At 43.9% G+C, this 26,800-nt stretch overlaps 2 protein-coding genes across 8 annotated transcripts in view; one reads left to right on the top strand and one right to left on the bottom strand.

Annotated features, from left to right (window-relative positions):
- Window positions 1–2,209: 2,209 nt before the first annotated feature.
- PTGR3 (prostaglandin reductase 3) lies at window positions 2,210–23,430 on the bottom strand. 7 transcript variants are annotated; one of them, XR_012585690.1, is made up of 4 exons: window positions 22,813–22,941; window positions 5,656–5,761; window positions 4,117–4,223; window positions 2,210–2,663 (listed from the first exon to the last, which is right to left on the bottom strand). XR_012585690.1 is itself a non-coding variant. In XM_074576525.1 (3 exons), the coding sequence occupies exons 2-3, from the start codon at window positions 22,923–22,925 to the stop codon at window positions 15,630–15,632; spliced, it is 1,038 nt and encodes a 345-aa protein (XP_074432626.1). In that variant the 5' UTR covers window positions 22,926–22,946; window positions 23,296–23,430; the 3' UTR covers window positions 14,798–15,629. The 7 variants fall into 7 exon arrangements, 3 of the variants coding, with proteins under 3 accessions (XP_074432626.1, XP_074432627.1, XP_074432624.1); XR_012585691.1 differs by lacking the exon at window positions 5,656–5,761 and having other exon boundaries at window positions 22,813–22,952; XM_074576525.1 differs by lacking the exons at window positions 2,210–2,663; window positions 4,117–4,223; window positions 5,656–5,761 and adding exons at window positions 14,798–16,554; window positions 23,296–23,430 and having other exon boundaries at window positions 22,813–22,946.
- Window positions 23,431–26,019: 2,589 nt separating this feature from the next.
- The window catches only part of TSHZ1 (teashirt zinc finger homeobox 1), a 54,971-nt gene continuing 54,190 nt past the window's right edge, over window positions 26,020–26,800 (top strand). Inside the window, exon 1 of the mRNA XM_074576522.1 lies at window positions 26,020–26,800. This exon is cut by the window's right edge and continues 116 nt beyond it. The gene's annotated coding sequence lies outside the window, so the exon portion shown is untranslated.

Raw genomic sequence — 26,800 nt, 5'->3', positions numbered from 1 at the left:
CTACCAGGCTGCATCCCAGATGGAAGGGATATCTCACAACCCAAGTGCCAGCACAGCTTAAAGGTAAACCAGGAACATAACACCTTTGCAGTACCTGATGTTAGCTGTGTGTCCTGCAGGAAAGGACACACACCTGGAGTGCTTTGTTGCCTGGAGAACCTTACTGCTGTTGGAAAAAAGGCAGACACCTGGGGTCCTTAAGGTGCCTCCTCGATACTCTACTGGTGAGCAGAGGTTTGTATGGAGGTGTCTGAATTGGTGGTTTTTCATTAACTATCCAAGCATGCTTGCATAGCTATTGCAAGGACTCTTTCCACATAGGAACTCATAGGAAGGTTTTTCCTTTGGAGCACATCAAGATGCTTTGCTTTCTAAAAATCAGTGTTCCTAGCATCTTTTACAAAGCTGGGAAATGAAAAAGATCCACCTCAGTCCACATTCTTCTCTTCTAGCTCTCCCAAACATAAAACAGGCACTAAAAGAAAATTCCCATTACTAAACACTAGGTAGGCCTATTTCTTTGATGACTCTTCCTGAAAGAGAGCTCAAATCCAGGAAACATGGGGGAAGATTCAGTCATGTGAAGGGTGCAGATTTCATCATTATTGTTTGCCAGCAGAAGAAAAAAAATGCATAAGAAAAAGCATACACTAGATGAAACTAATTGCATTATGAAGAGCACCCGGCATCCTATAAAACCCTGTTGCCTAAATGTGTCTGTAACAATTTATCAGCAAATGATCTTCATGCAAAGGAGCCAAAGCAATTAGCTGGGCTTTGGCAGATCTCTGCACTCCTTTGACATACCCCGTAGTAAAACAGACCACCAAAAAAAACCCCACCAAAAACTCTGTATACCTCAAAATGCTAGACTGGTGGTCCAGATGTTTTACTAGGGTAAAACACCGAGGTAAACACTCTGTGTTAATTTGCCGTATTTTATAAAGCATGCTACAGACTCTTCATTTTTGTACCTTCTCTTCTTTCACTGCCCCTGCCTTCTTTGGCTATACGTGCCTAGGAGTAAACTACCTGCAGAAATGCTTGCATCAGCTAGAACTGAATTAGCAAATCGGTTTCACCAGGAAATGGAGAGGTTTATTCTCCAGGTGAAGGCTGATTTTTATTTATTTATATTTTTAAACTGTGTTTGATTAACAGGTAACTAAAAACCTAGCTAGTATAATGAAATAACAGGTTGACCAATGCTGCCTGTATCTTTTCTGTGGTTTTAATTTAATGCATTTTTTTTTAATTTAACCCTTACACCACCATCTACCAATTGATTTTGAAGATCCCGAATTAAGAGTAAATGGCAGGTACATGGTATTTTCCCTTTTAAGAGATGTTGTCATTTTATACATTAGGATAACACCTGTGGATCAAGCAGTCTCTGAGCTTTTGGATAGCTGCAGACTGAGAGTATTGGGAAGATGTGACTACAGATTTGCTTATACTTATCTTCTTTCCTAGATGCCTAGGAAAAAATGTATGTGTGTAGGCCACACTGTTCGGTTTTGTGCTTTTATAGACTGGAACTACCCCATTATTCATGGGATGTGGACTATAATGTTGATTGTGTGTTCTGATTCTTCTATTATCTCAGAGAGAGGAAAAAAGAATCGGGCTCTTGCTCTTCACAGATGGGAAGATATGGTCTTTGATCGTAATGCTCGAACGAGGAATCAAATGCTGGTTTCCTAGTTTTTAATGTGTGAATGAGTTGAAAGATGCTCTCAACCAGGCTAACAAGCCATGTGTTGTGGGCAAACGATGCTTCTTGTAGCTCATTCTTGACACATTTACGACACAAAACAAATGTAAGAAGGTCTCTTGATGCGTGGGTTAAGGCTGCCTGTGTTTACAGAGACAAGGCTGGAGTATTTGAGGGCTTTGAAAAGTATCCGCACACGCGATTGTATGCTTGCCTTTACCTTATTTTCACTTATCTTTGGGTTTGCTAGCTACCTTGCTTTTTGTTGGAATAACGTTAACTTTGTGTTAAGATTCACTTCATGCGAGCTTCATTACTATTTCTCCCCTGAGCGGAAACAGTGTGGTGAAATCTCGTTAGACCTGTAGCACCTACACTTGGGCTTGGGAAATGACGGTGCAGCTCTTACGGCCACACAGGTACACAAAACCTGCTTATTTCCTCTTCATCAATGAATGGCGATGAGTTGCTTAAGGAAGTCAGCGGTTGAATTTTGCTTGGAATTATATGTGAAGGAGGACCCTCCTTCTTGTCATTTTATTTATCATTAACAGCCATTATAATTTCTTCCCAGCGGCAATTACACTGATATCGCCACATCTAAATCAGAAATGACACTGTAGTGGTTATATTATGTTGACTGGGCATCACCTAATTTTTAAGTGACATTCTTGCCCCATCATTGTGATTATATCCCTTTCTAATAAGTAATATAAGAAAAGATCTACATAATGGGAAAACATACATATTAATATATTCCATGACAAACATGTTAACTTTATATATTAATCTCGGTAAATAGAAGTCATGTTTACATTTTTCCTCTTCAGTACACTGTTCTCTTGACAGCTTGCTTTCCCTCTGGTTTTATTCTTTCCAGTCCTGGTGTATGTTCCACTGCCTCTGGTCACCCTGTTAGTCGCAGAAGGAGAAGGCAGGTCACATCCGTCTGGTTAAAAAGGGAAAAAAAAAAAAAAGAAAAAGAAAGGAAAGAACAATGTTACTGGATAACATAATATTGCTGCTCTCCTCGTTGCATTCAGGTCTGCGTGAAGGGACTTGGATATGTGCAATAAACATATGTGTGTGATAATGAGATTGTTGGTGGAAAGTCATCTTGAAAAGACAAGGAGCAATTAAGCTTGCTTACTCATACAAGTTAGAATGACAAGATGCCATTGCCGGCCCCACTCATCCATATAATAGGGTTCTCCTTCCCTGCTTAGCTGTATTGGGAGAAGCATTTCCTGTCAAACCTCTGCCATGACTCCACCATAAAGCAATCTGCCGTCTTCCCTTTTATACACAGTTCGTTCTCACACTCGCATCACTGTCCTGATTTCGACTGAGTGCCTGCTAGCAAGCACCTGGATTAGAATACTTTAAGAATTCAATGCAAAGCCTTCATTTGACGGAGTATTTATCTGCATTGGTGTACTCTCTTGTCCAATTTTAATTGAATACTTAAAGATGTCAGTGGGGAGATGTGCAGGTTGCTCACAAACATTTAATAATGCTATGTGTGGAGTCAACAAATAATGCACCTTCCTTTTGCTATCTTGAAGATTTAGATAGGATATCTTGGATGCTATTGACAAAGAGAGAAGTGCGGAACAATACAAACATATGATAGTTAGTGTTAGATAACAATAGCTATCCTTATGCATCTTGAATTGAATGATGAAGCCATCAATTAGAGAAATAGCCCTCTGAATATATATCATTGACAAGATGAATACCAGTACATTGTATTTCTGGATGGAGATCTCGGTGATCTGTAATTCAGAATGGCAGTGAATAGTATGTAGAGTCAAACTAATCCTATGATATCGGAAATCAGAAATCTTTTGTCCTCCCCGTGTTTCTTTGTTTTTTTAGCTACTAGACTCTTTCAGATAATGAAAGTATTTGTACTTTATATTAATTACTTAAACAATGCTTTCTCATTCAGTATCAAGATGCCATTCTTCTCCACATTCAGCATATTTAGTGGACAGTAAAAGAGCATGAGGAGCGGTTCTTTCTAGTTGTTGTTTGGTCTCTTAATTAATTCTTACATACAGACACGGGGATCCATTCACAGCCTACGAACTCTGCTAGAGTCCCTCTCCATACCAAGGAGCAGACATGGCATCCACTTCTTACGTGGCATTGCCTCTATTTTCAACCTGATTTTTCCCATGTTCTCTTTGGAATGTCTGATAGTTTCTATCCTCTCTGTCCCTTCCAGTTTTGGTGTTTCGGTTTTTTTTTCTTTTTTAGCTTTAATAGTCATTAGCGTTCTGTTTATAGCAGAGAAGCATCAGAAAGAAAAGCTGAAGAGATGGGAGCTGCACTACAATAAACAAGGAATTCTCAGCACTCGCAGTTTCCAGTTAATTAGTTTCATTTCTTTTACTTACGTTTGAAAGTGAGTGAATATTCCACGATCAGGGCCAAAATTTATTCCTGGATCTGTACATAGGTAACAAAAGGTACTGCAGCAGATTTACAGGGGGTGAGAATGGCTCTGAAGGAGAACAAAGAAAGAAAGAAAGAAAAAGAAAGAAAGAAAGAAAGAAAGAAAGAAAGAAAGAAAGAAAGAAAGAAAGAAAGAAAGAAAGAAAGAAAGAAAGACTGTAATTAAAGTAGTGCTAGACTACCTATAAAATACAATTTAAGGAATGGGAATAAGCATTCATGACAATTATCTGTTTCATTATTATTATTATTTTTGATCAAGTTTTTTAATATGGACTCTTTTGTGTGAAATCAGCCTTACGATCTTTTCACGGGAATCTAAATGTTTAGGTTCTCTTCATGTTTGTTCGCTTGTATGCAGAAGGTCATTATATTAAAAAATGGATCCTACCAGGATGCCAGTGATCTTTGCAGTGAAGACAAATTTCTAGAGCCTTAGGGGAAAAAACGGTCACTGCCTTTCCCAGAAATATTTGAAAGGCCTAACAAAATTTGGTGGATCTCAGTGGTATTGACAATGTATAGCCTGATGAGGGGAAGAAAAAAACCCAGATCTTTCAGGAAAGCAGCAGGTAAAAGAAATTTCTGTAGCCTTCCTCCTCCTAAACCTAATCAAATGAAACCACCTACAGGCCAATAAGCTTCTTGAGTGCACTTTGCCCTGGAAATAGTGTTTTATTATCACCCAAAACATAAATAATGCAATAAAAGAAAATGTTTGAGGTCTCCTTAATGAGCTATTGCTAAGGCACCCTTCGCTCTTATCTCCTTTCATAGCCTGATGCAAAAAGCAGCATCCAGTGGTCGAGAGTGTATTTTGAGTGCTGCTAGGAAAGTACAAATGAGAAAACAGACTTAATTACACTGCTTACTGCATCTAGAGGTCCATGTGGTTTGACCGGCTGTGTTAGGACACCCTGTAATTTGGAGGAATTCTCTGTGCGCTGGCACCGTAAATGTACTGCTATCCAAAGGATGGTTAATAATCTGAAGTTGGCTGTTAACATTGCTGGAGCTGGTGTCTATAATTTCAGCGAGTGACCTGAATGACTCTGCAATGAAAGACTGAAATGTCACTCTCCTCCTTTACTTTGTTTGCCTTGAGCAAAGACTGCTCCAGATTGTGTACATCCACCGAGGTCCAAATGATGAAAGGGCAACGCGTACGCGTAGATTCATGGCTCTGCTAAATCTGCCTGCTCCGGCAGAGTAGTGGGGAGCACGGGGAGGAAAATAAGACAGTGTCCTCCAGAGCAGCTTCCACCGTGGCTATCTTTTCCCGTCTCTGAGCGTGTAAAGGCGAGGCTGGCTATAGGGACCTGGCTCTCCCATGCTCTCTAGCTGCCAGCCACCAGTAAATCAGACCCGACGCCTGTGGCTAAAGGCAAAGCAAATGGTTTCCATTATCCAGGTATTTATTTTGCACCTGCTGCTGTGACATCTGTGTAATAATAGTTAGGTACGACAAAAGGTAGGCTGACCTGACTTTGAGTATTTCATCGCTTCTTTTCATTATGCTGAGTGAGCGAGCAAGCAGAGGACTCGTATTCTTCTCTGGAGGTGTTACAGACCATCCAGCTGAGACATCTGTGGAGTAGCAAGTGCAAAGAGCTTTACCTTTGCTGTCAGGAATCTTAAACCCTTGTTTCCATTGTGTCTCATTGGTACAGCTCAGATGCGGTAAAGGAGTAAAATACTATCAGTAAATTTCAGAAAGTTCAGTATTTGCATTTCATTTGGAAACCTGTGACATTTTGGCATATTTTCACTGGAAGGCCAGGGCAATGCTGATTGAAGATCAGTGTCGGCATTAAAATATACACGGTCTGGAGAACTGGTGTGCTTCAGAGCAAAGCCAGCCTGCCAGGCACAGAACCAGGGCAGTCCTGGGGCAGGGGACAAGACTGAGTGTTGGGGGCGGTTGTTTTTTTTTAAATGCAGCGTTGAACAAAAAGACTAATTCCCTCACGGCGCTCTGAGACTGCATCTTCTTGGAGTGAGACAGGTTCTTAGTGCAAATATGCTCGTTTTCTTTAAAATCATTCAGGTCTTCATGCATGTTGCCTGATGTCCAAGTGTCACAACTGGGGGCTGTTCAACCTTTCCGCTTACTGTGTGATTGACAGGAAAGCACTGGAAAACTACCGTTCTCTGTATTCCATCCAATATAGTATGGCTAGCTTTCAAGGACCGAGAAACTTTTCCATACTCTAGTAAAATCATGCTGGGAAGGCCCAACGAAACCTAAGCCTGAACGACTGTGTTCATTCCCCTCCAGCCCTCATGAAGGCACTATCAACATTTTGTTTACCAAAAGCTTTAAGAGGTACTACTGCCATTTATACATGACAGACATGGTGAAGTCTTGGCTATACTTCTGGAAGCAGATAAATCATTGTCTTCACCTTCCCACCTTGCGTTAGGCTGTAATTAATTGAAAACATGACATAACGCCAGGAAGGTGGAAGAAAAGAATCTAGAAAGCAAGGACACTAGCATTAGTTCTCCCTACAGTACATTTTTGAAGTACTTCTGTTAGATTTAGGACTTTATCTGATTTACATGGAGAAAAAAAAAGCCTGTTGCTACCTGTTGAACTCATCTGAGGTGAAGCACAAACTTTGGCTTTCCTCCAGTCACCTGCACACAGCCCCACCACCAACGTCCTTTTTTGCCCCTGAGAGATACAACCTTCTTCTCTACAGCCTGTTTTATCCACGGCCTTCCATCTACCTTATAGGATTCTGGTTCATACCATGTGAACCACTGCTGAACTGTTTTGCACCTCTACAATTTCAGCTTTGTGGGAAACGAGGAATATTGAATATTTGGCTCCTTCCTCTTTGCACCATGACATGTATTTTGTGACTGCTGAACATGTCCGCTTTTTGCAAACAAGAAAGGAAGAAATGCAACAGAAGTAGCTTCATCACATTAAACTGCATTAACAGATAGAATGAAAGACACTGCAAATGAAATCATGCAGGTGGAAAGAGTCCTTGGTGGTTTGGTTTCCCCCCCCATCTCACTAGCATAAACAGAACTTGTATATGGAAAACAAAAGCAGTGCCTCTTTCTTTGGTAAAATGGAAACTGTATATATTTGCCATAAATCTACTCAAATTTTGTTGCAGAGCCTATAGGCAAAACTCCATGTACTTTGTTAGGTTTAGGCATGTTACAAGACAAGGATAACTGAACTTCCCCCTGCCAAGGGAGAGAAAAGCCTGAAACACTTCCAGCAGCCTCCTCTCTATGATTATTTCACTTCTTTTTTTTTTTTTTTTTTTTCTGGGAGTAGAAAGGAGGGTAGAGAGAAAGAGGGAGAAGGTAAGGGAGGAATAGCTATCAAGTAACTCAGGATTTTGGAGGTGGAGGAGAACTGTTTATTAAACTAGGGTGGATGAAAATCTGTCCCTCACACTTGAATTCATTTCGAGAAGAACTGAGAAGGGGAGGGTTGCCTTTTTAGCAGTTTCCCTTGAGCAGGGCTCCCTTTGCCACCACCCGTCATCTGGGAGCTGCCGCTATTACCACCACAGCTCTTACAACTTCGGCGACTGCGAACACACTGCATTTCCCAAGACTTTGGGAGTTATCTGGAGGCCCTGGGAAATCTCACTACGATTTGAGGTTAGGCAGGTCTGTGTTAGAACCGCTTTTTTTCCAGCAGGACGAACACGCACACAGACAGAGAAATAAGAGCCACGTTCTCCTCAGAGATGGTTTTCACACTGATTTCAAGAGCGTTATTTTTGTTCCTCATTTACATTCCCAGGAGAGGAAACTGACTCAATATCTCTCTTATTTGTAGGCACTTGTGATAGCAGATTGAGGTTTCCCAGCTCAGTAAGAAGTCAAATGATCCAATAACTGACTCTGCATCTCGATTACTGAGAGTACAGGAAAAATAACATACTTTATCCACTTCCTTCTGGCTACTCTTGCCACACCCTGTGCAGGGAAGAAAGGTAGATTTCGCTGCCTGTATGCAGGGGTTATTTTGAAAGTAACGCAACCCGAGGAGAACCCCCTCATTAGGGCTTCAATGAGGGATTACACATAGGTGTCAAGGGGCAAATAAGCCAGACGTTTTCAGTGTTATCCTTGTTTAACATTATGAAATGGCTTTCAAAACTCTGGATGCAAATAAAACTTTCTGATGGGCTGCCAGAAACAGTCATGCCAATAATGTCATGCCAACATGAATGAAGTCGGAGTATTTTCCTTTGTAGGGATCAGACGTGCCACACAATGCATTTCTGTGGAGTTCTCTTTCTTGGGAGGTTGAAATCACTTGGCTTGCGGCCTCGTGCCTCCCAGCTCACCTGAGGCATGCTGTAATCAGCCAGAACCGCACTGCATGTCATGTCTTACTGCTCCCAGAAAATATACAAATTTCCTTTCCTTCTATTCCCTTTGTGAATTAGCCCCTTAGGGGTACGGTTTTTAAGACAGCACGCGAGAAGCCTGTGCACCGATCCTCGTAACGCATAACGAGATTTGTGTGCCTGCCTACTTCCTCCGAAAATGAACTCTAGAACAGCAAAAGTCACTCGGTCTGGCACTCGCTTGGTCCTTTTGACCTCCCTCTTGTGACGGAAGATAAAGACTTCCTCCTCCTTCTCTTACAGAAGGCCCGGAGGGTATGTTTGTATGATGTGCTGTCTGGTCCTGCAGAAAACCGAGACGTTTCTGGAGGTTTTCAGTGTCCTCAGCTCCAGTTCTGAAGAAAGATAAGGCTGTTTGACACTTCACAGGGTAAACCTGGCCTAAGAGTGCAGGTGCAATGAGACCACACATCCTGTGACAGAAGGCTTGAATGTAAAGTTTTTGCTTCAAAATGACATCAGAAAGCACTGTAAGTCCAGGAGAGCTAAGTGCTTCTGACAAGTACAAAGTTCTCACCTGCAGAATAGGTGCCAAGAACTCATGCTCTTTCCAAGCCCTTATTTGTTGCCATAGCACTGTGCAGGATTTAGTAACGTTTCCCAGTGAAAGCTCCCCTATGCAGAACCACGTAAGCTTCTCGTGCCCAGCCTGTTTGTAAGACCTACAAAAAAGCAAAGGAGAGAGAGAACGAGCCATAAACTACCACCAAAACTTCTGGGCTGCTCTGGATTGCGGGAAGGTTCCTTGCAGTCTGCCAGGATCCGTGCTGAGCGCCTGGGGAGCTGAAAGTTGCCATTGTCCCGTGATGGGGGCTTTCCTTGGAGGAGGCTCTGCTGGAGGCGCAGCAGAGACTTACAACTTGCCTTGAACCAGCACCACCAAAATGCCCCTTATAACCGGCATAAAATCGCAGGGATGTCAAAACCCATCCTGCCCTATAACCTAAGTAAAGTATGTGAGTTTAAGGGGGGGAGATATACATTGGAAAGTATAACTGAGATCAAGGCATTGTGTGCCTATGCCGTGTACGCAGAATTTTGTTGTAACTCCCTGAGAAGCAGCAGGCCATACCTGACAGCTTTTTATTTTTTGCCTTGGGCCTGGTCTACACGTACTTTTGCACTAGTAAAAACCACAGCTAGCGCAGCAAGCATTTAGCCCCTCTAATGTTACATTTTCATCTGGTCTAATAAGGCCCAGCTTTCATTTATGTGTGTATCTGTGCTTGTGAGAGGCAGGAAGAACACACCAGCTGGGGAGGGAAAAAAAAAAGAAAAGAAAAAAAAGAAAAGATTCCTGAGTACCTACCCAAGGAGTTAATGCAACGGGGTATATGTGAAGGGGTTAAAACACTACACAGGTACAGATCCTGTGGCAATTACAAATGTTATTGAAATAAAAACCAGAAACAGGAAGCCAAAAAACAGGTCCCTAAGGCAGGCATCTGTCTTAAATGATATCATTTGTCAAGTTTCCAGCATCTTGTGGTTGTGAACACAAAAAGAAGTTCTGTGTTATACTAAGGACATTACATACTCATTAGCTGGAATGTTCCTGAAGTACATAATACAGGATTTTCATTTAATAAGAAGCAGCTACTTGCCACTGCGTTGTACATAAAATAAATTCTGGGCATGCTAATTGCCATTCAAGGATGTTCTACCTAATTCTTGACAGGTTTTTCTTCCCCTCCCCCTTTAGACTACACTGTAAAAATTATAAGCAGAATGTGTTGCTATAGTTTAAAAATCTTTTTAGAATAGTTCCTTATTTCTGAAACCTGCATGCTTGCAGTGATGAATACTGAAGGAGTTAATGCAGATATTAAAGAAAAAAAGAAAAAAAAGTTATCTACAGCAATAGTCTAGCAAGAAGGGGAGTAGCAAGAAAGCAAAATATGTATATATGTATGTATTTTAGCACAGTAACTCTTCAAGTCATCACCCCCCATCTTGAAGAATAAAGCTAACTGTAATTAATTGGTATAGTTCCTCTATCTGCACACTATTAGTGCATTAGAGTTAACTAATATATAAGCTTCCCCCTCGCTGCCCTGCCAATGACCTTAAGCTTCACATGGTAGGAAGGCCACTTGGTGGAGAATAGAAAAGTAATTTATCCACCATGATTGTTCAGCCCTGGCCCCTCTGTAAAACAGCGACTGACAATTGTGCTGTATTATGGATGGTACGTTTGTGGTACGTACAATAGTGCGCAGAGCATCAAACTCACTTCCCTGAACACTGCAGGCAGGGTTTGAAAAGTGATCCTAGAAAGAAGAGACCACTTGCTGAGAGATGGCCCTCCATTTTCAAACCTTTCTTTTCCCCCTCCAAATATCTCCTCTTTTTTCTTTGCCCCAAAGAGAGAATAATATTGTTTTCTCTGCTTAAGTAAGAGCAGTACGTAATCTTCCATTCATAAAAGTATGTCATATTTGTGGAAAAAAAAAAAAAAAAAAAGGTTACTTTGCTTTTATTTTACCTGGGATTTCCCTGCTTCTTTCCCCATTTCAGGATTTAGCATATTTCCTCAAAACATAATAAATTTCAATTCTGTAGCTTAAGGGATCCATCAGTTAAAATGTTAGTCTTTCATCTTTATTACCCTCCCATTAAAATGAAAGAAACCGGGACACACTTCAGTTTAGAAGAAGCAATTTAGTTGGTAATGTCCTTACTACTCAAGTCTTTACAAAGAGAGAAAGTGCATTATTGCTTATATTTCACACATCTATCTGCATAAGAAGCAACTAAAGCTTTCAGACACATACGATGTTAAATTTAATAATATTCTTTGATTAGATTATTTTATTACAACATTTTTCCATTACCAGTCATTTCCCGTACACATTTACATTCATAAAACCTGCAGGTTTTTCTTTGTTTGTGTGCGTGTATGTGTATTCATAAAGCAAGGAAGAGATTTTCTGGTTTGCTACAGCTGTTAGTTTCGAAAAGAACAGATTAATAACTAGCCACCACGTAGGACTAGGTTTTCTTGTACACTGCACCAGTAACCCTTTGCTATAATGAGGACACAAAGAGGCTCACATCAGGCTGCTCCTCTTCTTCATAACTCAAAAGCGTCACAGTGGCAATAGCCTCTAGTGCTATTTGTCTTTAGTGCAGTTGTGACACTTCGGCATGATCCATAATTTGGCAGCTATTTACCGTGACATTTCCCTTCAGTGCAGCCATAACATTCAGTGAAGCCATTATTTGGTTCCATTTACCATATAAATTGTATTGTTGTGCATGCATGCTAGCAGCTACATTAGGTACCTGAAAATGAGTAAATCTTGTAAAATAGATACTAACAGCTATTCAGCAGAGAAATTCCTTTACTCCTCAGACAGAAGTAGGAATATATATAATATCTGCAAGCACTACTGCAAACTTTTCCTTGAGAGACTGTAATTATTTGTATTTACATGACACAGCAGTTATTCACATCCGCTTATTAAATATATACATTATACACACACACACACACACACACATGCACACATAGAATACATAGCAAACTACTCCTTGCTAGAAACCTCACTTAATCCAAAAAGGTATTAGGAGATTTCAGCATAGCAATTAAGTGGGAAGCGTATCTGTAAAATGTGCTGAGGGTTGCAGGCCAGGAGAGGGTGAGTACGTGTGTCCCCGCGTGCGCGTGCGTATGCACACATGTGACAGACTCAGGAAAAAAGCCAGCTCTTCATCTACTTCTTTGTTGTTTTTCCATGGAAGCATATGTGGGTAGGAAAGGGAAATTCTGTTATTAGCCTCAGCAAACAATGCTGGATTCCTCTGTAGCAAATTCATTTAGAAAGGTAAAATTAGGATGTAGTGCTAGCAACCACATCTCAATGAGCTGCTATTATTAATAGTATTATTATTTAAATCCCTGCTCTCTACATATAGTATACTTAGTACTTCCCAGGCAAATGTATTATTATTTTTAATCATTTAAGTCCCCACTGTGCACACAGCTTTTAATACACCTTTTCTGCAAGCATATTAAGTGTATTGTTATTAATCCCTTGCTGTGACTCTACAGTATTTCTTTTCCTTGTATGTTCAATGTCCTATCATCATTTAAACCTCTCAGTGTGTGCATGCCATATACATTTTCCTATCCATCTAATATTTAAACATTATTTAAATCCGTCATAGCTTACTTATTCAAAGTCAGCCCCGCTCCCATAACTGTAAGTTTGCAGAATATACTTCTAAATAAAGAGAAGTTGGCTTTTTTTTTCCCCTTGCAAACCAAAAACTATTATGAATCTCGGCAGAAAAGCCTTATCTGCGTGTTTCAGAAATACTTTCCACCCTCTCCCCGTCGATAATGCTCTCTTTCAGAAATCTAAATGATAGAAGTTGTATCTTTAAAAACAAAAATCACTTCTTCGTGGAAGAACAATCATGCATACCCTGAGTTACCCTCTTAGCTTAACACAGGCACTTGATGGAAAGGACAAGCCCAATGGCCATAGCCCAACCCAAACACCAAAAGGGCTATGAAATTAATACACTGGCCATACAAGTTTTGCATATTTAAACTTTAATTTAAACTTTTTATTAACACTGTAATCATTATGAAAGTGCTAAATAATAAGCCTGAAGCCAAAATTAAAACCAACAAAATGTCATATCTGAATATATATATACATATACATACATATATATATATGAACCTTCCAAAGGTTCCTCTCTTCCCTTATTTTGATCAGTGAAATTGCCCTGCAGCAGTTACATTACTCAATGTTATAAATGAAGTAACATGTTAAAAAGAAAGTAAAATGCTGTATGTCCAAACAGAATTCTGTTACAAGAAGAATTTTTTACAATAAAAAAATTTGGAATTCACTGCCTTGGAAACACCTAAGTCTATTGGACTGGCAGTGATTGACACCTCTGCAAATAGGGCAGCTTGGATGGGTTTTGGCATTTCACTGCAGGAACTTAATTTTAAAAATTGTTACCCATGCAACTCTTCTGTGCATATCACAGATGTAACCAATAGTATTCTTTTTATTTTTATTTTGCCCTAGCACATCCCAAACAGTCTTTTTTTTTTTTTTTTTAGGATGCGTTTATTGACCAAGGGCACCGCCTTTTCTCTGAGCAAGAAAAGAAACCCTGTGCCTAGCAATAAAATAGTGAGAACTTCGAATGTTCTGATCTTGTACGGTACCTCAGTGTTTGCATCTTTCTAGCACCCAGTTGGGAGGCCAATATACCTGTCTCATTATGCAAAACACACAAAAGACCACAATATTTGTAATATTACAGGGGAAAGAGGAAGTATCTTTCTAACAGCAGATCTTGGTGAAAACAAAAATCATAGTGGTTTGATGCGCAGCTTCAGTAAAATAGAAAGGGGAAGAAAGACTCAAGCCATTCTACTTTTCCCCAAAACCCTCCAAAAGGGGACTAACACCAGTAGTCTGCCATGGCCCAAAGGAGGGACAGTTCTTTGTTGCACACAATTCTGTAGGATGCTAATGACGTATGCACTAAAAAATTACAGTAAGAATGAGCTAAATCAAAGTTAAAAATACTTTTTCTACTGCCTGTACTACTGAATAAAATGGAAGTTTTTCCTACATGTTACTTTTAAAAATGTTGTGTACAGTCAGTCCTGAACAAAGCCCCAAAATTAAGTTTACCCTGCCTTTTTCCTTCAACCCCTAGACATTATCAGTCTATCATTAAATTTATTATTAGGTGTATGATTTTAGGAAATTTCCATTTCTTCAACTGCATGCAAATGTTTAAAATTCCAAAAGATGTGGCAAAGTCGGCCTTTAAGATCTCAAACGTTTGCTATGGAAAAAAGATGTAGAGCAAGCATAGTTTAAAGTATTTTATTGTTCTGGAAAATATTACACTTCTAGCTGGAATTCCCACTGTACGTACCATTAATAATATCTATTACGTGAGGAAAAATTTTCAAAACTTTACAAAACCTTTTAACTGCACCCCTTAGATAATCTATGGCTGAGCGTTAGTACGTGTACGAGGTACTGTGACTGTCGATTTAAAATGGTCTTGCTGTTTGTAAAAGGGCTTCTGCAGAAGCAATATTCGGTAAAAGTAGAAGTAGCCGCCTGATTCTGGGAAGTCACATCAGGAATCATCAGTCAAAGAACTCTGCAACACAGAGATTACCTACAAAGAAGCTAGTCAGGAAGAACTGTATCAATATGAATAAATGCCACAATCATTTAAATAGCTTTTTTAAACTTTATTAAATCTTCAGAACATATACAGAGCCTGAACACACGTGAACAGGGCTCAAAACCCCACTCCAATAATCTTGGAATACCAACTAAAGGGGAGACCTGACAGTAAAAGGTAACAGTAGCAAATCAAAGGCAAAAACATTAGATTATGTTGCAACTTGTAGTTAAAGATTTAAAATAAAATTGCACAGTTGTTTATAGTTACGAAAGACATAATTAAAAAAGTCAAGTTGCTTTTCTTAATATTACTGACTTGTCAGAATCGGAGGATAAATTTTCCCTCTGTAACCAGTCAAGGAATATTACTATGATCCATGATGCAACTGAATTATGATTATCGTGTTTATGACAAAAAATCAAGAGCATAATTTTTTCCAGAAACTTCAAGAAATTGATAGAGCAACCACAAGATATGACTCTCTACTTAGTCTTGTTCTAACAATTTTATTTTTAAATCAGGGAATCAAAATTGCTGAAAGATTTTTTTTTCCTGAGCTGAACTATATATAAAATCTTATCAAACCAGTCTGACAGACTAAATCTGCCTCTGCATCAAGACTTATTCTGTCAAGAACAATGTTCTTGTCTCACGCTAGCCTAAGCGACAGAATCAAACACAGGCCCATTAAGTCCGTGCTACAGCCACCGATTTAAGCACTTTTAAGAAAAGAAAAAAAACACCAAACTTTTTATTAACACCTTAATGCTGTTTTTTAATATAATACCCACTACTGAGCTTAAAAAAAGAAATTGTTTCTAGTAATTTTCAAGCATAAAGTGCCCATTTTCTCTCTTCTGATTTATATCATTGTTCTGTTTTTACAGCTTACTGTTGACAGAGTGAGGTAATTCAACTACAATTTTTCCAATGTTTTTTCCCATGTACATGTAATCTACAGCACGGAATACGGACTCCAAGCCAGTGAACTTGCCCTCCGGAGACATGTCTCCAAAGTCCACCTCACAAACCAGGTCTCCACTTTCATACATCTTGAGCAAGTCCTTGAGAGCCATTTTGTATTCGGAAAGGTAATGGTTCAAGAAGAAACCCCGGATGCTGGCAGACTTCTTCAATAGTTTTGCTGGCAGTAACTCTGCTTTAACGGGCTGGAGGCCAGTAGGGTTTTGGTAGCCAGTGATAAACCCAATAACTATCAGGCGCCCTTTGGTAGCCAAGGAGTTAAGAGCCAAGTCAAACATCTTTCCCCCAACAGATTCATACACTACATCCACACCTTCGGGGTAGTCCTTCCTAAGAACAGATTCAACATTTTCAGTTTTATAGTTGATCGTACGGTCACAGCCAATGGATTTCAGAAAACCACCCTTTTCATCACTGGAGCAGGTTCCAATTACATGGCATTTTGCCTTCTTTGCAAGCTGCACAGCGAACTGGCCCGTTCCTCCAGCCGCTGCTGTCACCAGAACCTTCTTGCCTTCAGACAGCTCTCCCAGCTCTTTCAAACTGATGTACGCGGTAGCGCCACTTACCATTAAAGTAAGAAACTCGGGTTTCGCAGAGGGTAGAGGAACTGCTTGTTTGGCAGGCACAACTGTGTATTCAGCAAAGGAACCTGCTTTCACGTAGGCCACAGCTTGACCCACTGTGTAATCAGCGCTAGCACTGAGTCCTAATGCTACCACATCACCGACACCTTCAAAACCTATGTCAAATGGGGGTTTAACTGATGCGTCATACCGACCAGCTGAGTAGTTTATGTCAGATGCATTAATGCCGACAAATCTAGAAGAAAACAAAAATGCATTAACGAGATGTATTCCTTACCAAGTCTTTGTCGTATGAGAAACCTGCAATTTAAATTTGTGGGATAAGTACGAGACTTTTTCTCATTATTGGTATGTTTGAATAATGAGTACACTCCAGAGGCTACTTCCATCAGACTTCTGTAGTTTACGTTCTGTTAGTCTAGAATTAAAGATAAATTTGCTAAAAGAAAAAAAAAAAACAAAAAAACAACACAACAAACAACCAAACCCCAAACCCAACTTTTATTTTCCTCAGGTCCATTTGACCAAACTAAGCAAACTAAAAATAATTCTGTAAAAGATTAAAGGATAAAAATTAATTGACCACTTTATACAAGATGTGAAAATACTGAAGAATAAAATGTGCAAAGCGGTAAATATGTTGATTCTGGCAACAAATTTACATTTTTGAATATAATAATACTGTTAATGACTAATGATCATATTAACTATCGATGTCATTTGCAAGGTCACGTTACTGTAGGCAAGTACTTTTTAATTGATGGAGTCACTACAGCAAATTTGCCTTTTGATGTAGCTAATGTCAACGTTAAAATATTTTTCTTTATATAAATTACTTGCAACACATCAAAACAACCTTGCACAGAAGGACTAAAATTATAAGACTGAGTATCAAGTCCTGCTGACCTCTAACAGGTGAAAATGGATGACAATTATTATTATTATTATTTTTTTAGAAAAAGAGACATTTTCACAACTTAAGCACTAGGAGATAATGCCTAAAAGAAAGTTATGACCTAGCTTAAATGAAAAGAATATTTTAGTAACGCTTTCTTTTTAAAAATCGTAACTGTATCTCTCTATACAGGCAAGGGAAGAGAGACTGGGGAAGATTCTGTTAACTGGAAAATGTAAAAAAGAAACAGATGTAACAGAAAACACCAGGACTGTTACTACATGTGGAAGTGACAACCTGAAAGGTGTCCTTGATACCATGCAAAAGCTGGAGAAGTATGCAAACAGTGTACTTTCAATCGTTGCAGTTAGCAATAGGCTCAAATCATACGTGTGTGTAGTTTTAAATTGCTTGCACGCAGAGCAAGGAGAGCTAAAACCGCTTTGCTCATGGTGATTTCCTTCATTCTTTATAGCATGGGGAGCCTCAAACTTTCACCAACGTAACGGGTTATATATAAAAAGACACGTATGCATAAACATATCCATGCATACAATAGTTGAAAGTGACTGCTGCTCTTGTTAATTTTGCCTTTAATTCACGGCTCAGCCGCAACAAAAAATAACGCCGACGTCTTGTCCGTAGGTACAAAAAATCCCCTATTACCCCGCTTTAAGGTAACTCCCAGACAGTACTGCTAAAAAGATGTATAAAATTTGGTAGCGGAGCAGCAGCTTCCGAGGCAAACCGTGTCCCTCGGGCGCCAGGGAGTAGGGCTGGGAGCACGGAGGCGAGTCGTGCCGGCGCTGCACTAGCCTCCTCCCGCTTTTACACCCCAACTTCTGCCGACGGGAGCCGTAAGGGTGAGAGGCCGGCGGGAAGCGGTGCTCGCCCCCTGCCCGGTCTCATCCTTTTGCCCAAGTGGGGGCCCTCGGCAGCCGTCAGGCCGGCCCCCGGGCGCTCACTCGGCCCCCGGCCCCAACCCGAAAGGCAGGTCCTGGCTCCCTGCTGGGCTGAGCCTCCCTCCTCCTCCGGCTACCGGCGCACATCTGCTTTCGCCCGATGCGGAGCAGCCGTGCCCTTGGCTGGGGCAGTGCACCCTGGAGAAGGCTGGAGGCGGGGGAAGAGCACTGGGAATAGTAACGAGCCCCCGTCTCCCTCCCTCTAGGAGTTTCCCCCTCTCCTCAGCGCTGCACTGCAGCCGGGAGGGAGAGCACAAAGGCAGGTAAATAACCGGCCGAGGACAAAAAAAAACCAAAACAACTTTTCGTGCGGGGAAGAGGCCAGTCGTGCGGCGGTGCGGAGCGGGACTCCGGCACACGCACCGCTGCTTTTGTTCCGCGGCCGGAGAAGACGCAAAAAAAATCCTTCCCCGCCCGGGCCGCACCGCAACTTCACCGTGCGGCTGCGGGGCGCACAGGTTGGTGCTGCCCAGCCGCCTCCCCGCCGCGCCGGCCGAGCTGCGGGGACTTCCGCGGGGCTGGAGCGGCCGGGCGCCGGCGGGGGGATGCGGGGGGCTCCCGGGGCACCGGGCCCCGGCGCTGCCCGCCAACGGGCGGAGCTCTGCGGCGGGAGAGGGTCCGTCGGGCCGGGCAGCCCTGCCCGCCGCTCGGCGCTGGGGCGGACAAAGCCGCCTGCGGTGCCCCGCTGAGCGGGGGGCTCGTCCCCGCCGCCCCCCCGCACGCACACGGACACGGGTGCACACGCACCCGCTCCCTCCCCGTCCCTGCGGGGCTGCTGAGCCACGGGAAACGATTCTCCCCGGGCTCCTGGGCTCATCATTATTAATCAATACAGCCTGCCGTCCAGCCCTCCCCCCCGAATTTTTTTTTTAAACTCCCTTTTTATTGTGTGCAAACTCAAAACTCCTGTTCGCATTGTACCGGCTCCTTTTTTTTTTTTTTTAAGGTTCCTTATTCTCTTAGATTTCTCGCACATTAAAACGATCGTACACAGCGTCTGGATAAAAACATGTTGTCGAATTTGCCTTGTCATTCCAGCTGACAGAACGGAGGTGGCAGGATGTGCCCACAGTTTCTTAGATTATTTTGCTTTTAAAAGTAGGAATAAGTACAATTTACAAGTTGAAGATCTAGATTACTAACTTCTGAAACTGGAAAAATGAGAGCACGGAAGTAACAATTACTTGGGGTGCTGGTGGATTTTAAGACCTTCCAGGTCTTTTATATTGTCTTGTTTTACTTTTTCACTTAAAATGTATCATTTAATCTAGCAGTTTCTATTAAGGCTTGCTCCTCCAATATTTCAAGATGTAAACCTGAAGGGGGAAAAAAAAAAGCTAGAGACTGGCTTTTCCCAAAATAATTACGCACATTGAGTCACCCGTTTTATTTATACTCAACAGTGTTGAACCCCCTCGTATTGTTTGTTACAGAAAACAGGAGGACACCGCCGAGGGGAGGAAATGCTGCTTTTCGTACCACAACAAAGCGTGAGACACTGAAAACCAGCACCACAGCCTTAAACACAGACAAAACAAAGTCATCCAAACCAGTACTATGTAAGAAAAACATTATTTAGACCAAACACTCAGCAGGAACACTCTTCCACTTTTCCCACTGTGATCCATTAGTCCCTTGGTTCAAAAACTTTCTCAACCCACCTTACTCCCTTTTCTAAAAACTTTTTTCCCATCTTCCAGCCCAATAGTAAATCGTTACAGGTATTTTAGAAATGAAACGTGTCACTTCCTCAAGAAAATCTCGAAAATTCCCCAACAACTTTAAGAAGGACCAAAGCTCCACAGCCTTTGGGTCCTTATGCTGCAAAAAAACGGAGGAACCTTGCCCCCCCCCCCCCGCCCCCCAACAGGACAGACAGACACACGAAGCTTAAATGGCTTCGTTAAGGATTTTTTAATTCATCTTTTCCCCTCCTCCTCTTCTCCTACACAGAATCGAAGCAAAAAAAAAATGCTTTAAATCGATTTCTAATTTTGAAGAATTTCTGAATAAAGGATGGATTATTTTTTTCTTTGAAAAAAGGAGAAATAAGGCTTGTTGGCTTAGTTCTCTAAAGGAGAAGAAAGAGGGGAAGAAAGTTCCCCCCTAACTGCATCTTATTTTAAAATATCTATCCATACAGGAACTCAGCACATTTTAATTTCCCATTCCCCTAAATCCAAAACCAGATTTTATTGTGGTGGATGAGGATTGTTTTGCACAAAAAGCTCAAAGCAATTAATACTATTCATGGGCGTGACTGGGACTAAAATGAACAAATCCACAAATGCACTCTTGGAACTCAAGTCCTTTATTGTTTTAATTGTATGTTTCTACCTATTAGAAAATGTATAGTTATATTTAGGGCTTGTATTTTAAAAAATCTGAATAAAGCCAGGGACTCATCTTTTCGGGATGGGAAAATGCTTCCCCAGAGTGACAAGAGCGGGGGAAACATTCAGAACTCGCTTCCTGCTGCAGCTTGTATGAAGAGAATGTTTTTCAGTAACGTGATCCTGGGTATTCTGTGATATTCCCCAGAAAATAATAATAAATAGAGAGGAAATGCCACAGAACCCCAAATAATACAAACCGTATAAACTCTAAATCTAGACTTCATCACTCACCTATCCCTCCCCGCCACCCCTACTCGTGCGTGTGTGGCTGTATAGGAACATGTGTGTAATAGGCTGATGTGTTAAAACCCAGTAATTGCCTGCCTCAATCTGTGGAGCAGCTCCTGCCTTTAGTCTGGTACAAGCTCTGCGCCTCAGCCCTTTTACCATGAGGTGTGCACATCCCCCTAGCACCCAGGGAGCCCACCCAGCAAAGGGAGGGAGGAGAGGGAGAAAGGAAGAGAAAGGAAGAGTTACACGGGAAGCCGTATAAAAAAAAAAAAAAAGAAAGAATAAATTTTAAAAATTCACGGGGTGGGGGGGAGGGTGAGAAAGACTCCAAGTGCGTGTGTGTGGGGGAGGGGATTTGAGAAACAGGGATGTCGCTCTGCCTTGCACTACCCGAGTAGAGACTTGCTACTTGTATCTCAAGTCTTTCGAACTCTTCAACGGAAAGGAATTTAACTCCAGCCTGATGGCTGTTTCATGGTCATTAGTGGATGCAGCAACACAATGTTTTAGACTTTGAGGTTTGGAGGGAATGTTGGTCTCAGAAATCCTAGTGGGAGATGTCAGCATCGGATTAAACTGCCACAGAAGCTTTCTCATCAGCTTCTGGAAGACTGCCCGTTCTTCTTTCTCCTTACCCCTTCTCTACTATGTATTTATGTGTTACATATGGACGCACACTACGGATTACACATACACACACCCATAGTCACACACTGTCTTAATAGAACTTCCATCACTGTTCTCAAGCCAACTTAGTGTTTCTTAACATCTTTATGCTCCAACGGAGAGCATAGCAAACTATGTGTTACTACGATTTCCTTGCTTGACAAGAACCTGAGAGTGCTGCTCTCTTCTGTGCCAGCCAGGCAGCCTGCTCCAAAGTTCCCAGAGTTTCAGCTTCCCCTCGTGGGCAGAGAAACCTCTGAAGTTTAAAAGGCTCACTTTTAGCTTAAGGAACGACAACACCTAGGAAGGAGCCACCGAGACCAAACAGGTTTATGGAGACAGCTGGGGCGGAGGCACGTTTTGTCCTCAGAGTCTTCATTTCATGGCGAGCTGGTCACCGCGCCGGACGCGCAGTCCTAGCGCCGGCGCAGGATTTACGGCGTATTATGTTAAGCAAAATGTCACCTCCTCACTCTCCGCCCGACCCGGCTCCGTTCTAAAAACAGCCAACAACTGCGGGCTCGCGTCCTGCCCAGCGAGGCCGAGGCCGGGCCGGGCCAGGCCCGCTGCCCTGCCCCCTCCCCTCCCCGCCGTCCGCTTTTGGCGCGCAGAGGCGGGGGTGGTGGCGCGGCTGGCAGGGCGGCGGGCCCCGGCCCTCTGCCTGCCCGGTGAGTCACGGCGGGCGGAGGGTTAGTGGCGGGCGGGACACGCCGGAGAGGAGGGGGAGGAGAAAGGCGTGCGGGGTAGCGTACGCGGGGTCGCAGAGAGGAGAGCGGCTGGCCGGGGCTCGCAGGGACATCACGATGGCGGGGGCAGACGGCTGTAGGTCACAGCGTCCCTGAGGGAGTCGTGTGGGTACGATGGGGACACGCTCACGCCCCGGGGGTTGCCTGCGCGTAACGGGACCGAGGAGGGACTCGCAAGGGCTTCCCGGCGTCTCTCACTCCCTCCTCGGCGATCACTGAGCGTAAAACTTGCCCCTTCCCCGCCTCGGCACGGGGGGGACCCTGAAGTGTTCCTCCTCCTTCGGGCCGGCCTACGCCAGGAGCAGCACACCCCCCCCTCCCAGACACACACACCCGCCAGGAAAAGAGGAGGAGGAAGTGTCACCCAAGTGTCACCCCCACACACGAGGATGGGGCGACCGGACTGTAGCACCAGCCGTTCCAAACAACAAACAACAACAAACAACAATAAAATTAAATTAACAGTCGCCAGATGGCAGCTGGTACAACTTTGGAGCCGGTCTCCAAAGTGAGGGAGGACGTGTGAGGGAGCAGGCCACAAGGTGCGAGCAGCCGCAGGGACCGGGGCTGGGTCGCGGGGGGGTGCCGGGCGCTCACCTGTTCCTGACAAGGAGGTCTCCGTCTCCCGGCAGCGGCACGGGCGAGTCCTGCCGCAGGGTAACCGCTTCCCTGAAGTTTTGGCTCAGCTTGGTCACCACCAGCTTCTTCATGGAGCTGGGGATGGACGAGCCCTGGAAATCCAGAAAGTGACGGGAGTAGGACATGTCCAGGATGGGCCGCGGCCGGCTGCCACCGAAGTAGGACCAGGCTGGACCCGCCGCGGCGCAGGAGGGCTGCGGCCGCCGCCGCGACCAGCACCGCCGTGCCAGGCAGCTCAGCAAAGCCACGCTTTTTGCGCTAAAACTCATGCCCTGCCTCGGCTCTCCGCTCTCCCAACCCCCGCCCCTCCTTCAGGAGAGCTCCAGCTGGGGGGGTTCTCCAGGCGGCTCGCAGGACCCGGCGGCAGAAACAGTCCGCACGCCAGCTATTTGTGTATGTAAATAAAAGCCCCGTGCGGCGAGCCGCAAGCCTGGCTCCCACCTCCCCACCCGGGCCGGCCCCTCCGCCGCACGGAAACGCCGCCAGACGAGCAGCGGCAAAGATGGTTCCCCGGCAGCCGGTCGTCTTCTGCGTTACCGGGGAGCGGCGCCGGCCCTCTCCGTCGGCCGCCCGCCCGCCCCTGCCAGCGGCTGCGCCTGACCCGCTTCACCACACACACCCCCCCCGCTCCCCGCCGGCGGGCACTGCCTGCCGCCGCGCCTCAAGGACGGCAACCGGGGCCTCTTTCTGTTAGGGGAGGCTGGATTTTTTTCCTAAAGGTTGCTTTTAATTTGCACGCTGCCTCTGACTAAGGGATTTAAGAAACAGGAGAGAGAGAGAAACGCCTCGGACCCCGCCACCCCCGTTCTTTAGTTCACAAAAAGAGGTTATCTTTCTACCAAAAAAAAAAAAAAAAGTAGAAAGAAAGCACGATAAATTATCAGATCGATAAAGGTTAAGAGGAGTGGAGAAAAGTTGCAGCGGATCTTCTCGTGTTGTTATTAGCCCCCCTCCTCCGCCGCCGCCGCCGCGGAGCCGCTGCCCGCCGGGGGGAAGGCTCCGCCCCTTCCGTGCGAAACATTCACTTCCCTCGCAAGGTGGTACGAATCAACCCCGAGCCGTTAGCCGCCGCGCGCGGGCGCCGGGGGGGGCGCGCGCGCGGCGGCCGTTGCGGCCGTTGCTGAGGCGCGGGCTGTCAGGCGCGGCGCGGCGCGGCGCGGTGCGGGGACTGAGGAAGGCCGAGCTCTTCTCGCCGCCGGGAGAGAGCGGTGGAGGTGGCGGCGGGGTGCCCCCTCCGGCGGGCGGCACCCCCTCCGGCCAGGAGGGGACGGTTAACGGGCTGCTGTCAGTCAGTCAGTCAGTGTGGGTCGCCGGGGTTTCTCCCCGTTATCTGTCAGGAAAACCTTTTATTTATTTATTTATTTATTTATTAATTAATTTATTTTCCTTTCTCAAAAAAAAAAAAAAAATCACCTCTCGCTGTGGAGAGGGGAACCTGCGCAGGAAGCCCAACTGGGTCAAGGGACCCAAGTAAATGTTGTGATAAGAGCCGCCAATCCCAACTTGGTACAACTGCGGGGCGGGCGGGAGGGAGGGGATGTAATAGAGATGTTGCACCGATGTCGGAGGAGCCCACGTGTAATTCCTCGAATTAACTCCATCCTACCAGGATAAACAGCTCATTGCTTAATTGTGCGGTATTAATAATTAAAAAAAAAATAAAATAAAAGACTACATCCCCTCTGCCCGAAAGAGAGCAAAATTGCAGTTCCGAGTGTTTTCCTTCAGGAATCAGCTGGGTGGTTTTTATTTGCTTTCTTGACTTAAAAAAAGAAAGGGAAGAACCCTTCTGTTCTTGCAGTTAACATTATATAAATCCCCAGACGCATACTGTGCAAAATCTATTAGCAGCATGTTTCATATGCTGCAGTTCTTGCTCTGCAATCTGTTGGTATTTTAAAGTAAGGGTGAACTGTGATCTCCCACAAATCATTTTTAATTCAATGCCGGTTAAACGTGTGCCACGGCGAGGTATCATCTGCCTTTTTTTGTGTTGTGTGGTTTGGTTTTTTGGTTTTTTGGGGGTTTTTTTGTTTTTTTTTTTTTTTAAGTTTGCTGGAACAAGACCTCTGCTCAAGTTAAATCAGCACATGCGTCTTGCACAGCACTTTAGCAAGTGGATTATAATAACAGCCCCCTCAACGCGTGTCTCACATGAGGAATCTTTTTTATGCCGCGCTGTATTAAGACTTCTTTTTTTGTCATATTGTTTAGCTCTGGGAAAGGAAGGGGGGGGGGGAGTTGGTGAAAAAAAAAATGAAAACAAAGCAATTAAAAAGATTGACAGGTATGGGTTTGTGTGAGACCTATTTGTAATTGTCAGGGTGACGTGGGCAAGAGGAGGAGGAGTAACAAACTGAAGCAGGAAAAGCAGCTCGATGTGTCTGTCTATCAGTTGAGACTGTCTGAGAGCCCTGGGATCCGAATGTGTGTTATATTTCAGTGAAAAGAGAAGAGAGGGAGAGTGGATCTCTTTCTCTCCCAGGAGTTTAGGGGGGGGACAGTTCACGTTAATCTCTCCCACTCAGTGAATGTCTCTTCTTCCTCCCCCCCCTCCCTCTTTGCACACACTCTCCGGGGTTTTTTTCTTGGTTTTGGCAAATTTTTGTGTGTGTGTGTTGTTTTTTGGTGTTTTTTTTTTCTTCTTCTTCTGTTGCAGATCAAGATCAGCCAAAAAAAAAATATCCATGATAAAAAAACGTGTTTGCATGATATTTAGTATCAGAAGAAGCTTCGATTTGTTGGAGGAAAAAAAAAAAGAGAGCAAGAGAGAAAAGTAGTCCTCTCCGGTGGTGACACTGTTTGATCTGTGACTGTTTGGAAGGTGGAGGAGTGACTGACATTTCCCATCCGGTGTATATGTATGTATGGGGGCTTTACTCCTTTTTATTATTTGCTTTCTTGCTCTTAGACTAAGTGCTGGGAGGAGAAGGAGAGACTGGATCGACCTCGGGTTTTTTTGCACAATGAACAAACTATTATCAACGCAATAAAAAAAAAAAAAACAAAACCAAACAAACCAAACAAACAAACAAAAAAACCCCCAACAACAACAACAACAGCAACAACAACACACAAATCCACGAGCCTGAAACAAGCCAGCCAGCGAGCGAGCGAGAAAAGTTGCGCTTTGAGACTCTTTGATCTCGGAGAAAGCCTGAGAGGGGGGGAGTGACTGAATTTACCGTCTCATCGCCGCCGCTTTGCTCGGCTCTCCACCGCCAAGAAGGAGGAGAAGACGAAGAAGTGATTAAGGAAAGGAGGGGGAGAAGGGGAGAGAGGAAAAGGAGGAGAAAGAAAAGGAGGAAAAAAAAAGGAACGAAAGAATGATAATGGATTTGGGCTACAGATTGAACTGATCAAATCTTATTTATTTTGCACATCTCCACTGGCATCTTCCCTGCTGCTGCTGCTGCCGAGAGGACTGAAGAGCTTTGTCTTATAAGGAACTTAAAAGAGAAAGAGAGAGAGCGAGAGAGAGTGTGTGAGAGAGAGAGGGAGGAAAATTAACCTTGTAAATGAAAACATTTCCTAAGCAAGTTTTTGGAGTGGCGGCGGAAATTGGCATCCCTGTCACCAGCCCGTGGCTTGCCTCATCCCACACCCCGCCGTCCCCCCCGCCCCGCGCACCCCGCTCGCCGCGCCGGGAGCTGACCCGGGGGGGGGACCCGGACCGGGCGAGCGGAGAACCCGACCAAACTTTTTCTCCTTCCTCCCCCCCCCTCCTCCTTCCTCCTCCTCTCCCTCTCTCCCATTCCTCCCCACCCTCCCTCTCGCTCTTCCTAGGCGGAATTAGAAGTTGAATCCGCTTTCTTTTCTCCTTCCTCCCCCTCCCTCCCTCCTTCCCTCCTTCCTCCCCCCCCTCCCCTTATTTTATTTTTTTTTTTATTTGTGTGTGTGTGTGCGCGCGGGTGTGTGTGTTTGTTTCTGCATGAAAAGAGGGGGA

The sequence above is a fragment of the Larus michahellis genome, chromosome 2 (assembly GCF_964199755.1).
Source record: "Larus michahellis chromosome 2, bLarMic1.1, whole genome shotgun sequence".
NCBI classification, from domain to species: Eukaryota; Metazoa; Chordata; class Aves; order Charadriiformes; family Laridae; genus Larus; species Larus michahellis.
The sequence above is the reverse complement of the archived record's forward strand: the minus strand, read 5'-3'. Positions and strand labels throughout refer to the sequence as shown.